Source organism: Geotrypetes seraphini, chromosome 7 (genome assembly GCF_902459505.1).
Source record: "Geotrypetes seraphini chromosome 7, aGeoSer1.1, whole genome shotgun sequence".
NCBI classification, from domain to species: domain Eukaryota; kingdom Metazoa; phylum Chordata; class Amphibia; order Gymnophiona; family Dermophiidae; genus Geotrypetes; species Geotrypetes seraphini.
Genome location: NC_047090.1, coordinates 19,630,728 through 19,645,945, shown reverse-complemented (window position 1 = coordinate 19,645,945; position 15,218 = coordinate 19,630,728). Strand labels below are relative to the sequence as shown.

At 44.9% G+C, this 15,218-nt stretch overlaps 1 protein-coding gene across 2 annotated transcripts in view; it reads right to left on the bottom strand.

Annotated features, from left to right (window-relative positions):
• Positions 1-340: 340 nt before the first annotated feature.
• LOC117363697 (cystine/glutamate transporter-like) overlaps positions 341-15,218 on the bottom strand; it is a 162,986-nt gene continuing 148,108 nt past the window's right edge. For both annotated transcript variants that reach the window (XM_033951830.1, XM_033951829.1), the window contains exons 12-13: positions 6,631-6,805; positions 341-1,036 (exon numbers count right to left, since the gene is read on the bottom strand). In XM_033951830.1, the coding sequence (XP_033807721.1) occupies positions 972-1,036; positions 6,631-6,805 (240 nt within the window). In that variant the 3' untranslated portion in view covers positions 341-971. The remainder of the gene's footprint in view (positions 1,037-6,630; positions 6,806-15,218) is intronic.

Genomic DNA, 15,218 nt, shown 5'->3' with positions numbered 1-15,218 from the left:
TGCCTTTTCCTAGGTACTCATGTTTGACGTGTGGCTTGTTACTAAAAATCATGTTTTTCATACAGATGGAGGGGGGTGTCAAAAAATGATGGGCCCCGGGTGTCACATATGCTAGGTACGCCACTGATAAAGAGTTCAAATTATCTGAATAAATCCAGACCTTATTCCAAACCAATCCATTGCTTGATACATGAAAGGCCTTTCCACTCGATCAAAGGCTTTCTCTGCATCTAGTGACACAGAGAAGGCTGGGACCTCAAGTGACTTTGCCAAATTTAGCATATGAAATGCCATTCTAATGTTATTACTAGAATGTGTTTGAGCAACAAACCCTGTTTGGTCCATACCAATAATGTAAGGGAGAGCTTTTGCCAATCTTAAAAAGCTAAAAGCTTAGCTAACAATTTACCATCAACATTACTTAAAGAAATTAGCCTGTAATTCGCTACCAGCATAGGATCTTTATTTGGCTTTGGGAGCACAATTCTGAAAGCTTCTGCCATGGTACCAGAGACCTATCTCTTAGCCAGTTACTCTTGAAATAACTGATAAAGATGAGGTAGCAACGTTACTTGAAAAGTTTTTTTTAAACTCCACAGTGTAACCTTCACTACCTGGAGCAGATCCAACTCTAAGAGACTTCAATGCTGCCTGAAGTTCATATAGAGATATAGGTGCATCAAGAGATTCTTTGATATGATCTGGAAGTTTACTAGCAATTCTAATTTACTAATAGCTGATTATAGCACAATACTTCTGCTGACAGCTGCGCTATCAGACTGGACTGGCATATCAGCAGGAGTCCTCCAACCCCACTGCTTACAGTAGGTGGGTGGTGCTTCAATATTGTGCTTTCAATCACTAGGAACAGGCAGGTTCCCTAAGATTGCCTGTCCCTTACAATTGAAAATGTGATAATGAAACATCTCCCTCCTGTGGTCGCTCAGCTACGTTATTCCAACTGCTTGCAATCAGTAGGTATGGATTTCCTGGAGTACCACCTCCAGCAGGGTCTGCAGTTTAATCGTGAGATAACCTGCAAAAAAAAACAACCCCATTTTTAAATATATGTGGAGATTTTCTTTGAAATGCCTCTTGTGTTATCTGCTGGCTACACCCTACTCCTTGTCTTCAGCAAAGGTATTTTTATCTACAGAAGAGTTGGGTAATTTGAAAACTACCTCTCAGTTCTTTATAGCAGGGGAGGGCAATCTTGATTCTTGAGGGCCATAACTCAGGAGCTCCAAATGTGCCCTGTGTGACACGCCCCCAACCGCCACAATACACTCCTGCTCCACTCACTTTGGTGGCATCAGAGCAAGGGAAGCCAATGGACAGCTTCCCTTGCACCTTCTGCAGCCACACCAGTCGCCCATATCTTGCTACAGCCCTGCTGCAACCTAGTCAGGTTAACAGGATTTCCCCAATGAATATGCATGAGATCTATCTGCATACAATGGAGGCAATGCATGCAAATAGATATCATGGATATTCATTGGGGGAATCCTGTTAACCTGACTGGGTTGAGGACCTCGAGAAACGAGATTGTCAACCCTTGCTTTATAGTATTGTTTCAGGTCCTTGTCCCTAATAATACATGACATTCTATGACATATTTCAGTATGATCTGTCTCTCCCTCTAGTTACATAACTATAATTTCAGCAGATATGTTTTTTGTTCTTTTATTACTGCTTAATTTGAGAATGTATTACTGTATTTGTTTGTTTCTATGATTATGTAGTCTAACCGGCTGAAACCAATTTAGCAAGCATGTTAAAGGCAGAGTTTAGTTTTGAAAATCTGGCCCTAGGTGATTTAAAAAAAAACCCCAACAACTTGGATGTTTAACAGGAAACGTCCACATCAGATGTAGATGTTCTTTTCAAAAATGGCCCTCTAATTGTTTACCTGTATTTTTTGTACTTTAGAAATGGCTAGTTATTTTATATTGCAATCCACACCGAGCTGGTTTTGTTTATAAGGTTTCAATTTAATTGTAAATGCAATTGTAATGCTCTTCTTGTAAGCTGCTAGATTTGAAGATATATAAGAAGTTTTAAATAAGTAAATATCCACAAAAGTTTAGTCACATCTAAATCCTCAAATATTTATACTATTAGAGCTGATGCTTTCTCTCACTTTACTGTCTTTAGTCAATACATTTTCTCATAAAATCTAAGGATATAATTATGGAGACAAAGGTGCGCTAGCGGTTTTAGCGTGTGCTGAGCATGCACAAAAATGCCGCACATGCTAGCAGTGGCGTACCTAAGTGAGGGGGAGGCGGTCCGCACTGGGTGAACGCCCCAAGGGGGTGCACAGGAGAGAGCTGAACGGGGACAACGGGGGACCGGCGGGGATCCTGCAGGGTTAAATACAACTCGAGCCGCGAGGCTCGTCTTCTGTTTCTACCTGCCCTGCTGTGCACACATAGCCGACCGGAAGTCTTCCCCGATGTCAGCGCTGACGTTGGAGGGAGGGCTTAAGCAAAGCCTGCCCTCCAACGTCAGCGCTGACATCGGTGACTTCCAGTTAGCTATGTGTGCGCGGCAGGGCAGGCAGGAAATGGAAGACGAGCCTCGCAGCTCGAGCTCCATTAGCTGAGAAAGTTGCTAAGATGAGGGCTGGGAGGCAAACGCGGAACACAGAAGGGGGAGGGAGTGCATTTTTGGACACAAGGCATGAACTTGGGAAAGAAGATGGAGGAAGGGAGGGAAGGAGATGCTGAGGTGGGGGAGGGAATGCGTTTTTTGACACAGAAGACATGGACTTGGGAGAGAGGAAGGGAGGGAAAGAGATGCTGAGGTGGGGGAGGGAATATGTTTTTGGACACAGAAGGCATGAACTTGGGAGAGAAGAAGGGAGGAAAAGAGATGCTGAGGTGGGGGAGGGAATGCGTTTTTGGACACAGAAGGCATGAACTTGGGAAAGAGGAAGGGAGGGAAAGAGATGCTGAGGTGGGAGAGGGAGAGCGTTTTTGGACACAGAAGGCATGGACTTGGGAGAGAGGAAGGGAGGGAAAGAGATGGTTGTGTACACAGGGAATGGAAGAAAGGAGAATTTTTGGTTATAGGGAGGGAGTGAGGTACAGATGAGAAGGAGAAATATTGTGGTGGAAAGGGAACAGTGGGACAGATTGAAATGGATGCAAGAGGGAGGAATGTTGGACATAGTGGTGAAGGGAATGGAGGGAGAGATGTGGCATGGTGCTGGAGAGGGGTGATAGAAGGAGAAATGTTGGGCATTAGACTGGTGGGCAGGGGCAAAAGATGAGAAAGGGATAAATGCTGGACCATGGTAGGAGGAACCAATGGACAGCAACAGAAGAATTTACAGAAGATGGGAAAGTGGAAAAAAGAAACTGGGACCAACTTTATGGAAAAATAAGTCTCTAGACAACAAAGGTAAAAAATGGAATTTATTGACTAAAATATGTTAGCTTTGGGAAATGTATATAGCAGATGTCTTTGTATTGTGTTCAAAAGAAAAGGAAATGCATTTCTGGTTTTATTTCTACAGTGTTGAAGTGCTTGCTGACCCTTGCTGTGACTGGTGGGAATCCCCAAGCACTGCCAGCAGAGGACCTCCTCTAGAGACGGCCAGAACTCCCCTCCACCAAACACAGTAGGCGCTGGCAACATCCATGAGCCACTGAGGTGCCAGCATCTGTGACTCAGGGACGCTACTGCTGCCTGCCAAGCTTGGCAAAAAGGACTCCCGGCCAACTGCAAAGGAAGTCATAAGAACATAAGACCAGAGGTCCATCGTGCCCGGCAGTCCGCTCACGCGGCGGCCACTCAGGTCCATGACCTGATAGTGCTCATACCCTAAAACTCTCATACGCTTTTCACTTAATGTCCTGTAGAGTAACCCTCTATCTGTACCCTGCAATCCCCTTCGCTTCCAGGAAGTCATCCAGTCCCTTTTTGAACCCCAGTATTGTACTCTGTCCTATTACCTCATTTGGAAACGCGTTCCAGGTGTCCACCACCCTCTGAGTGAAGAAGAACTTCCTTGCATTCATTTTGAGTCTGTCCCCTCTCAGTTTTTCTGAATGACCTCTTGTTTTTGTTGTCCCCGCTAGTCTGAAGAATCTGCCCCTCTCCACCTTCTCTATGCCTTTCATGATTTTATAAGTCTGTATCATGTCTCCTCTCAGTCTCCGCTTTTCCAGAGTAAAGAGCCCCAGTTTGTCTAACCTTTCGGCATATGAAAGGTTCTCCATTCCTTTTATCATCCTAGTAGCTCTCCTCTGGACCCTCTCAAGTATCGCCATGTCTTTCTTAAAATACGGTGACCAGTGTTGGATGCAGTATTCCAGATGTGGACGCACCATCGCTCAATACAATGGCAGGATAACTTCCTTCATTCTGGTAGTGATACCTTTCTTGATTATGCCCAACATTCTGTTCGCTTTCTTTGAGGCCGCTGCACATTGCGCCGCTGGCAGCTTGGGGGTCTCATCAACTGAGTATTTATATTTTATATTTACGTTAGAGGCTCTGGTAGAAACCCGTTCAAGAAGTATGTATTCTTCCCAATTAATATTTCTAAATTAATAAAGTGTCTTTGCTTATTTGTAAATGGGTCTCTACCAGAGCCTTTAATTCAGTAGCATAATTAAATGAAATAACTATTTCTGAAGTTTATAGGGACGGGCGGGGACGAAGGGGATTCCTCGCGGGGACAGGTGGGGACGGAGGGATTCCTTGTGGGGACGGGTGGGGACTGAGGGATTCCTCATGGGGACGGGTGGGACTTATGTCCCTGCGCAACTCTCTAGTGCACAGCCGGCCACCCTCCCTATTCTGCTGCTGCTACTTTCCTTAACCAGCAGCAGCGGCAGTAAACAGGGGTGTCCGCGGGTGCTCACCGCCATTGTTCATCTTCTGGCCGGCTCCCCTGCTGAAAGCCGTGGGTGTCTGCTCCTCGCGCGATCTGCAGCTGCGTCGGAAGTGTTCCCTCTGATGTCATGACGTCAGAGAGAAGGCTTCCGACACAGCCGCAGATCGGGCGAGGAGCGGACGCCCGCAGCTTTCAGCAGGAGAGCTGGCCAGACATGCTGGGCAGGGAAGGGGGGAGGGTAGACATGCTGGGCAGGGAAGGAGGGAGTGTAGAAATGCTGCACCGGGAAGGGGGAAGGGTAGAAATGCTGCACAGGGAAGGGGGGAGGGTAGAAATACTGCATAGGCAAGGGGGTTGAAATGCTGCAAAGGCAAGGGGGAGAGACATGCTGCTGCTGCAGCACCCAACTGGGGAGAGAGAGGGAAGGAGGGAGAAGGGAGAGGAACCAGAGTTTCCAAGTCCATGGGAGGGAGGGAAAGGAAAAAAAAGGAAAGGAGATACCAGACCATGGAGGGGGAGGAAGAGATGCCATGGCATGAGGGAAGGGAAGGAGATAGAGATACCACACCATGGTGTGGAGTGGGAAGGAAGGAAAGGAGAAGAGAAAGAGAGAGATGCCAAAGCATAGGGGAGGGGGTATAGACAGAAAAATGGAGAGGGGTGAAGCTGAAATGAATCATGTGCAAAGGAGAGAAGGGACCCCAGATATACAGTTTATAGAAGGGACATAGAAAGAGGGAAGATGCCATATGGAAGAGAGAGAGAGGGTGGACAGTAGATGGAAGGGGCAGAGAATGTGGGCAGTAGATGGAAGTGGTAGAGAGAAAGGGCAGAAGCTGGGTGGAAGGGGCATAGAGAGGGCAGATGTTGCATGGAAGAGAGAGAGGACAAATGCTGTATAGAAAGAAGAGAACAAAGAAGATGATTAAAGCAGAAACGACAAAAGGTAGAAAGATTTTTTTATTGCTTTATTTAGAATCAAGTAGTATTGTAACTGTATTGATAAAAGTTTATAAACAGGAAATGGAAATAAGGCAATTTTTTGGACTAAACCCCTTTCCTTAGGCCAGGATACCATAACAACAGTATACTGTACTGTTCTGAAGAAAGATTTGGCCTCTGAAAGCTAATTGAAAAATGGATTAGTCCAATAAAATGGTATTTTCTTATTTCTCATTATTTGTTTTATTTTTATTTGTTAATTTGTAAAGTGGTGATTGTTATGTATCTGTTTTTTCAAATTTACATCTACTGTCTTTATGTTTTGCACAGTATTAGGGGACATGTGTCACTGTTTTTGTGGTGTTGTGGTGTTGCATTGTATGCAGAGTCTGGTTTCTTGGCGGTTCAGTTTAACTTTTGCCTACATATTTCTATTTTTAGTTTTCAGTTGGCATTGACTACAGGATCAATTGACTGTGCAGGATCTGGCTTGTTTAGTTTTACAATGTATGTGTTGGTGTTCTAGTGCTCACTGCAGTGTTTAAGATGCTGCATTTTCCTAGGTACACTCTTGTTGTGCGATATGTGGATTGTTACTAAAAATCATATTTTTGATATAGATGGGGGGGGTGTCAAAAAATGATGGGCCCCGGGTATCACATATGCTAGGTACGCACTGCACGCTACCACCACTGTAATTTTTCAGCTAGCGGGCGCTATAGCTATAGCGTGCACTAATCTTGTGCGTGCACTATAAACGCTAGCACACCTTTGTAAAAGGAGTCCTAAATTCTGAAGACATATGCAGTTCACATATTTTTCACAAATATTTCTGTACTTACTATATAATGTTGTGACACTAGCTGGGATTGGTCTGTAGATCAGCAGGTAATAGACTGGCATGCCAGTTAAAATGATGAGAAAACCAATGGCGCAGTTCCTGGGAGCAGAGTAAAGAGACATTGCCACTGAGCTGAGACAGATTATGGTGAAGATCACTGGGATGAACAGAGGTAGCTAGGAAGAGATAAACAGAAAATTCAAACAAAAAGCATTTTTACCCCTGAATGATTTCCATCTCTTCACCTTCACTTGATGTTTTCAGGTTTTCTCTATTTCCTTCCTCCTCATTCAGAGTAGTTCTGTCATCAACTGCTTCTCTCATAGCTCCCCATCTCCTCTTTGTGTCAGGGCCATTCTTTTAAAGCACATAGTGCATGGAGGACTCCATTCTCATAGTGGCACAGTGGTTAGCGCTACAGCCTCAGCACCCTGAGGTTGTGGGTTCAAATCTCCATGCTGCTCCTTATGACTCAGACACCAGGAAAGATAGAGTTGAGTATCTGAATGTAAATCACTTAAGCTATATAAATAATAAAATAGCCCTGCCCTCACAGCTCCATTGGTTCTTAGTTATGTCTTTCTGTTGTCATCTAGACTAGAGAATGACACAGGTTCTAATTTATCCCCATCCCCACAGGAACTCATTTTCCCATCCCCGTGAGTTCTTTTCCAGTCCCTGCCCCATTCCTGCTGAAAGGTCACTTGGACACACAAAGTCAGAGGCCTGAAGAAAGTACAAGAGGTTTATTACAGCATGCTGGATTCTAGTGCAGTGAACAGCCTGCTTACTAGAGTGTTAGAATCAGGAAATGCACGGACTTTTATGTCCTTTTCACTAAGCATATGCAAACTAATACATGCAAAAACTACAATTTTCATTTGTTATTTCTATAACTTTTCTACAATTATTATTGGTCCTAAGCCAGCACTTATGATAGGTTCAGGGATACAACTTATAGTCCTATAGGAAACTAGCTCATTTCTCTGCTTATCTAGATCTTACAGTTCTAAATGTTACATGTACAGAAAGGCAGGGTACATCGTGGCTCAAACTCTTATCTATTTAGCTTACAATGTGGTAAGTTAGGGACATACATTTTAGGAAGATGAGGTCATGTTTTCAGCTATGTAGGCCAGAGCAATATTTTAAACAACAGTTAACCATTTCATGACTCTACACTGCAAACTCTATCCTCATCTACACAAGCCTCAAACACTTTAAAATCATGTGTTCGAGGCTTGTGCGGTTAAGGTAGAGCTTACAGGAATGGGACAGGGACAGGGACAGGGACAAAACTTATGGAGTTGGGACGGGGGAAATTGAGTTCCTGCGGGGACGGGGGACAAATTTGACCCCGTGTCATTCTCTAATTAGACTTTTTTTCTCTCTTTGTTCTGAGGCTGTGGTTAGGAATCACTATTTCACCTCAGGTTTTTCTTCTTTGCCTTCCAGACTGATGAAACATTCTCAGTCCTATCACACACACATGTAAGCACACAGACAAAACTGATGCAAATGTACCCACATACACACAAGGTATACACACATTCATACAGACACACCCACAACCATAAACACTTAGGCACATACACATATCAACAGTTGCACACAGGCATACATGCTCACACAGATAGAAACACATGCAAGACAGTGGCGTAGTAAGGGAGGGCGGGGGGGGGGGGGGGGGGTGGACCATCCAGGGTGCCTGCACCTTTCCACCCTCCACCCCCATGTGTGCCTCTTGAAATGTTCACCGGCACAAGCAGAATCTTCCTCCTCCTGCTTATCCTGATCTCAGCTCCCTTTTGACTTCATGTCTTGGTCCTGAAAACAGGAAGTGACATCACAAGGGAGCTGAGCCCACGGTGGAAGATGCTGCTCGTGCCGGTGAACATTTCACGAGGTACAAGGGGGAGGGGGTGCCCCATCAGTGGGGAAAAGTAGGGGGGGCGGCACACAGCGTGGCAATGCTGGGTGCCTCCCTCCCTCGCTATACCACTGCCTGCAGATGGATATACACACAAACATATGCAGAGTGTTTTGGATATAAATCCATGAGGTATGCTTTGCATTCTTTCCTCACTCGCTGCATATCCGTATTCCTACTGGGCTGGATGTTAGTGATTCAGTTATGGGTTTAATTTCTTCTTATAAAATCTATTGGGTGAGCCCAGGCCCACCTGACTGAATCTTATATCATTGTAGACAATACGATGAAACCTTCCGCCCAATGTGCAGCGGTGGCCAAAAAAATCAAACAGGATGCTGGGAATTATTAAAAAAGGGATGGTTAACAAGATTGAGAATGTTATAATGCCCCTGTATCGCTCCATGGTGCAACCTCACCTGGAATATTGCATTCAATTTTGGTCTTATCTCAAGAAAGATATAGTGGCGCTAGAAATCGTTCAAAGAAGAGCAACCAAGATGGTAAAGAGGAAGCAACTCCTCTCGAATAAGGAAAGACTAAAACGGTTAGGGCTCTTCAGCTTGGAAAAGAGACAGCTGAGGGGAGATATGATTGAAGTCTACAAAATCCTGAGTGGAGCAGAACGGGTACAAGTGGATCGATTTTTCACTCCATCAAAAATGACAAAGACTAGGGGACACTCGATGAAGTTACATGGAAATACTTTTAAAACCAATAGGAGGACATTTTTTGTTTTCACTTGGCGAATAGTTAAGTTCTGGAACGCGTTGCCAGAAGATCTGGTAAGAGCAGATAGCGTAGCTGGTTTTAAGAAAGGTTTGGACAAGTTCCTGGAGGAAAATTTTTTTTATTTTTATTTTATTTATTCAATTTTCTATACCGTTCTCCCAGGGGAGCTTAGAACAGTTTACATGCATTTATTCAGGTACTCAAGCAGTTTTCCCTCTCTGTCCCGGCGGGCTTACAATCTATCTAAAGTACAAGGGGCAATGGGGGGATTAAGTGACTTGCCCAGGGTCACAAGGAGTAGCGTGGGTTTAAACCCACATCCACAGGGTGCTGAGGTTGGAGCTTTAACCACTGCGCCACACTCTCCCCTTAAAGGCCATAGTCTGTTATTGAGAAAGACAAGGGGGAAGCAACTGCTTGCCTTGAAATTGGTAACATGGAATATTGCTACACCTTCGGTTTTGGCCAGGTACTAGTGACCTGGTTTGGCCACCTTTGAGAACAGGCTACTGGGCTTGACGGACTATTGGTCTGACTCAGTAAGGCTATTCTTATGTTCTTTCTTAATTACTACTATATAGCTTGACACATGGAGGGTCTTTTTCAAAAGGACGGCCAAGTTAGAATAGAGACCTCCAGCTCATAATGTCCAAAATGGATGTCCATTTCGCATGAATTTTCCAACAGGTAATATGCAGTAGCGTACCTAGGGGGGCGGTCCGCCCCGGTTGCACGCCCCAAGGAGGTGCACAGGAGAGAGCTGGGTGTTCTCCCTGGGGTAGGGGTGCCCAATAGGTCGATCGCGATTGACGGGTAGCTCGCCAAGGCAAAGTGAGTCGATTACCCAGGACTCACTTTGCCTTGGCGATCTATCGGGCCGATCAGTCTTCCTCTCCCCGACGTCAATTCTGCCGTCGGAGAGGAAGTTCGGGACAGCCAATCGCTGCCTGGCTGGGCGGAACTTCCTCTCCGATGGCAGAATTGACGTCAGGGAGAGGAATGCTGGTTGGCCTGAAGCAGGGAGAGCAGGCAGAAAGAAAGAAAGGAGGCATGGAGAGAGAAAGACAGACAGAAAGAAAGAAGGGGCAGGCAGAGAGAAAGAAAGGGGAGGGGGCAGGGAGAGAGGAAGAAAAAGTTGGTGGAGGGAATGAGGTCTGGAGGAGAGGAAGCATACAGGAGGCTGAAAGAAGTGAAGAAATATTGGATGCACAGTCAGAAGAAGAAAGTGCAACCAGAGACTCATGAAATCACCAGACAAGGTAGTAAAAATGATTTTATTTTAAATTTAGTGATCAAAATGTGTTTGAATTTATATCTGCTGTCTATATTTTACAATATGGTCCCCTTTTACTAAACCGCAATTGTGTTTTTTATCGCAGGAAGCCTATGAGCGTCGAGAGCAGCGCTGGGCATTCAGCGCAGCTCCCTGCGCTAAAAACTGCTATTGTGGTTTAGTAAAAAGGGAGGGGGGTGGGTATTTGTCTATTTTTGTATGGTTGTTACTGAGGTGACAGTGCATAGAATCATCTGCTTTGACCTCTTTGAAAAACCCCCAGAATAGAAATGATAATTAATAATTCTATGCGTACAGTGTGCGTTGTGTTTTTTTTTATTTTATTGTTGGTAGATCATTTTGACTTGGTCATTTTAAAAGTAGCTCGCGAGTCATAAAAGTGTGGGCACCCCTGCCCTAGGGCCTTTCAGCTGGGCGGTCCGCCCGGGTAATTTAGATAACCGCCCAGCTAAATTCTGCTGCCTCCGCTGATGCTCAACATAAAAAAAAAAAGCCAGCTTGAAGATTTCACCTTAGCCCGAAACAACTTATGCTCCGGGGCTTTAACGTGTGTGTGCCGGCTTAGCAGTTTTTTCAAATTAACATCTACTGTCTTTATATTTTGCACTGTATTAGAGGACATTTGTTACTGTTTTTGTGGTGTTGCATTGTATCCAGGGTCTGGTTTCTTGACGGTTCAGTTTAACTTTTGTCTACATATTTCTATTTTTAGTTTGTGATTATTCCATATTGGGCGAGGGTGTATCTCTGTTCTGTGTGTATGAAAAGAACATAGTTTTCAGTTGGCATTGACTACAGGATTAATTGACTGTGCGGGATCTGGCTTGTTTAGTTTTACAATGTATGAGTTGGTGTTCTAGTGCTCACTGCAGTGTTTAAGATGCTGCCTTTTCCTAGGTACACTCTTGTTGTGCGATATGTGGATTGTTACTAAAAGTCATATTTTTCATATAGGTGGGGGGGTGTCAAAAAATGATGGGCCCCGGGTGCCACATACCCTAGGTACGCCACTGGTAATATGTCCTGATTTTCTGCTCAAAATATTTAGATGGATATCTGTGCTGAGGATATACAGCATGAACAACCAGTTTATGTTATGTGTTATGTGCAGTCTTATATTCCACCGAATCCTCATTAATTAGAGTTCTAGGCGAGTTACAGGCAATGCTCCCTCTAAGGATTGGCTAGGTGCATGCAATTTTTTTCTCATATGAGCGACAAGTTCTAAAAACCAACAATTTTCCAGATTTACAAGTATTTTTGTAAGCAACTACGTAAAATATGTGAGCGACATTCCTAGAATGTATGAGCGACTGCTCAAGTGTTCAGCTTAGAGAGAACATACAGTAGGTTACAGGCAACATATATTGTTACATAGATTTTGTGCAGAATGAAGTATATTACAAAGAATTATACAGCACAGTTCTTCAACCGCCGGTCCGCGGACCGGTGTCGGTCCGCAGAAAATTCCTGCCGGTCCGCGCAGGGCCAGCGAGATCGACGCCGTTAAATTTCCTGCCCCGGTGGTGTTCACGGAAATCTTCTATTCCTCCCAGCCTCGGGCGATCAAGACAGGCTGCCGATGTCGGGCATTCCCTCTGTGAGTCTCGCCTATGCGGAAACAGGAAGTTGAAACAAAATAGGCGGGACTCAGAGAGGAAAGATCCCGACGTCGGCAGCCTGTCTTGATCGCTGCCCCTGCTGAGTCGCCAAAGAGGGCTGCGGGGAAAGTGTAGGTAGAAAGGAGATGGTCAGCGTGGGCGGGGGGGAGGGGGTCAGCGTGTGGATTGGGGCCATCAGCAGCGTCTGTGCTGAGAGTCTGCCCACGTGCAAGATGTGGTGGGAAGGGGCCTCCGGCTCGTCTTGGGAAGCAGGGCATGCGGTGCAAAGCTGTTTTTGCCGGCTTGGGGGGGGGCGCGAATGTGCAGGGCACAGCAGGAGTAAGATCATGGGGGGCCTTCAACAGTGCCTGTCTCCTCTCCTAGCAGCTCTGTACTTACCAGGGCAGTGATTCACTTCGGCAACTTCCCCTTTCCTCAGAGGCGGCAACGAACCCAAGGCTGCCTAAGGAAATCACTGCTGCAGGCAAGTACTGAGAGCTGCTGGAAGGAGAGGAAGCCACTGTTGGAGGAGGGAAGCTGCTGGATAAAGGGAGAGCTGCTACTGCACCTGGAGGGAGGTAGAAGGAGAGATGCTGCTGGGAGGGGAAGAAGGAAAGGGATGGGAAGAGAGCTATTGTTGGATAGGGGGGAGGAGGGAAGGGATAAGGAAAAAAGGAAGGAAACAGCTGGCAGGGAGATTAGAGGAGGAAAAGGGGAGAGACAGGAATGAGAAAGTAGAAAGAGATTGATGCTGGAAAGGGGGTCAGCAGAGAAATGAGAGAGGGATAAAGATGCTAGATCTGGTGTAGGAAAGATAAAAATGAAGAAAACAGTGAAGCTGGAATGAATGATGTAAAAAGGAGAGAGGAGGCACAGGCTGGATGGAAAGGGGAGAGGGGCATAGAAAGAAGTCAGATACATATGGAAGGGGGAGAAGCCAGACAGTGGATGGAACGGGCAGACGCTGGAAGGAAAAGAGTGAAAAGAAGATGAAAGCAGAGACCACAAAAGGTAGAAAAAAATCATTTTATTTCTATTTTGTCATTACAATATATCAGATTTGAAATATATATCCTGCTAGAGACATAACTGGGGACTGCAAAGCCTAACACTATTCCTGTCATGTGTGATTGCAGTATTCTGTTAGCATGATATTTCTGTGTAGCATTCTGTAATAATTTGGCTTGTTCAGTTTTCTTGATGGTAGAGGGGATATATGTGAAGGGGAGGGGAGACAAGGGTTTTGTTGGTCCTTGCTCTGAATATTTATATTTATAAAATGACAATTGTACAGAATATTGTTTCTTTTTATACTTTAATAAAATACGTTCAATGTAAAATCATAACTGAGGCTTGTGCAGATGGGATCAGATGGTTTGTGGGGACCGAGCTTATGGAGACGGGGCGGAAATGTGGTTTTTTTTAAAATTTCGGTCTTAGTAGCTTGCCGGTCCACAAAATAATTATTTTATTTCTGCCGGTCCACGGGTGTAAAAAGGTTGAAGAACACTGTTATACAGTACATGCTACATAAAGTTATCAAATTATACATACAGTCTGAGGTAATATAGCATAAATAGCAGCTGAACATTAATATTGTCTATCTCAGGTGACTTATATTATTAGTCTGAGTCTCCTTGGACCCCTGGACCACTGGGTCATCCAACATATGAATGGCAAAATGCAGGTAAAAGGATGTCTGTTGGTATTCTTATAAGAATAGCCATATAGATGACCCCATAGAGCAGAGGAACAGTTTAATGGTTAGTACAATAGGCTGTAAACCAAGGGGCCCAGGTTTAAATCCCACTTTAATTTTTTTTATTTTGTAACAGTGAACCCTGAAGGAACAGAAAAATAATGCTATGCCTGAATGTACACCGCTTTGATAGCCTTCAGGCTTGCAGGTGGCTTCTATAGTTAGATACAGTAGGTATTCTCCTGTTCCTGGAAGGCTCACAATAAAAAAAAGAGTTAAGGTGGGGTTTGAACCTGGGCCCCATGGTTTAAAGTCCACTGCACTAACCACTAAGCTGCCCTTCTGCTATCCAGCAGGGTGTAGCAAAGAGTGGGCCTGGGCTCACCCAATTTGGGTACAACCTAATAGCCGGCATTGTGGGAAGCTCCGCAGCCCTGCACCTCCCTCCTTTCCTTTGAAGAAGTTAGCTTCTTCAAATGGCCAGCAGCAGTGATTCCTACTCACTGCCTGCAGCTGTCCCGGAAGCCTTTTCTTTGTCTTGTTCTGCCCAGGCAGTTTGTCAGAGAGGGGTGGGACGTGGCAAAGAGAAGGCTTCCTTTTCAGCTGGAGTCAAAGAGTAGGAATCATTGTCACTTTCCCTTTGAAGAAGCTAGCTTTTGAAAGGAGGTGCAGAGCCATGGAGCTTCCCACAATTCCAGCTGTCAAAGTTGCACCAATGCTACCCCCCACCCCCCACTACAAAAAAAAAAAAATATATATATATATTTCAAAGTTAAATCCAATAAAGCACATTGCTCGGCTTATTCAAAGGAGGTTTTTTAGCCAGTGAAGTGAACGCTCTACCACCACTGTGGAGGTGGGGAGGCCCTGTCTGAGGCTTTTTCCTCCATTAGTAATGGTCTTCTGGCTTGTGCTTTGGTGCTATTGATATACCATCTGTCGTAGTGCATTTTATTATTGTGAACGTGTTTTGTTCAACTATTGTTGGTCTTCACAACATCTGAGTTTTTTTGCTGTAGTAATATGTAGCCCATTAGTACAATATAGCTTCTTGTCCTTCCACGTATTTCCCCCATCCCCCTATGCACCTAAAGCCTTCTTGATGACACTAGGCTTTGAGCCACCTATTGAAGTCTTCTATGTTTTTAACTCTTTCCTCTCCTTCTCCACATGTAAACTTTTCCATATGAACTCCATTAACCACCACCCTCTGGCATTTGTCTGTCAAGCAGTTTCTAATCCATTTCACCACTTTGGGTCCTAACCTCAGCCTGTCAGGTTCATTGAAGAGCCTCCTATGAAGAGCCCTGTCAAAGGCTTTGCTAAAATCTAT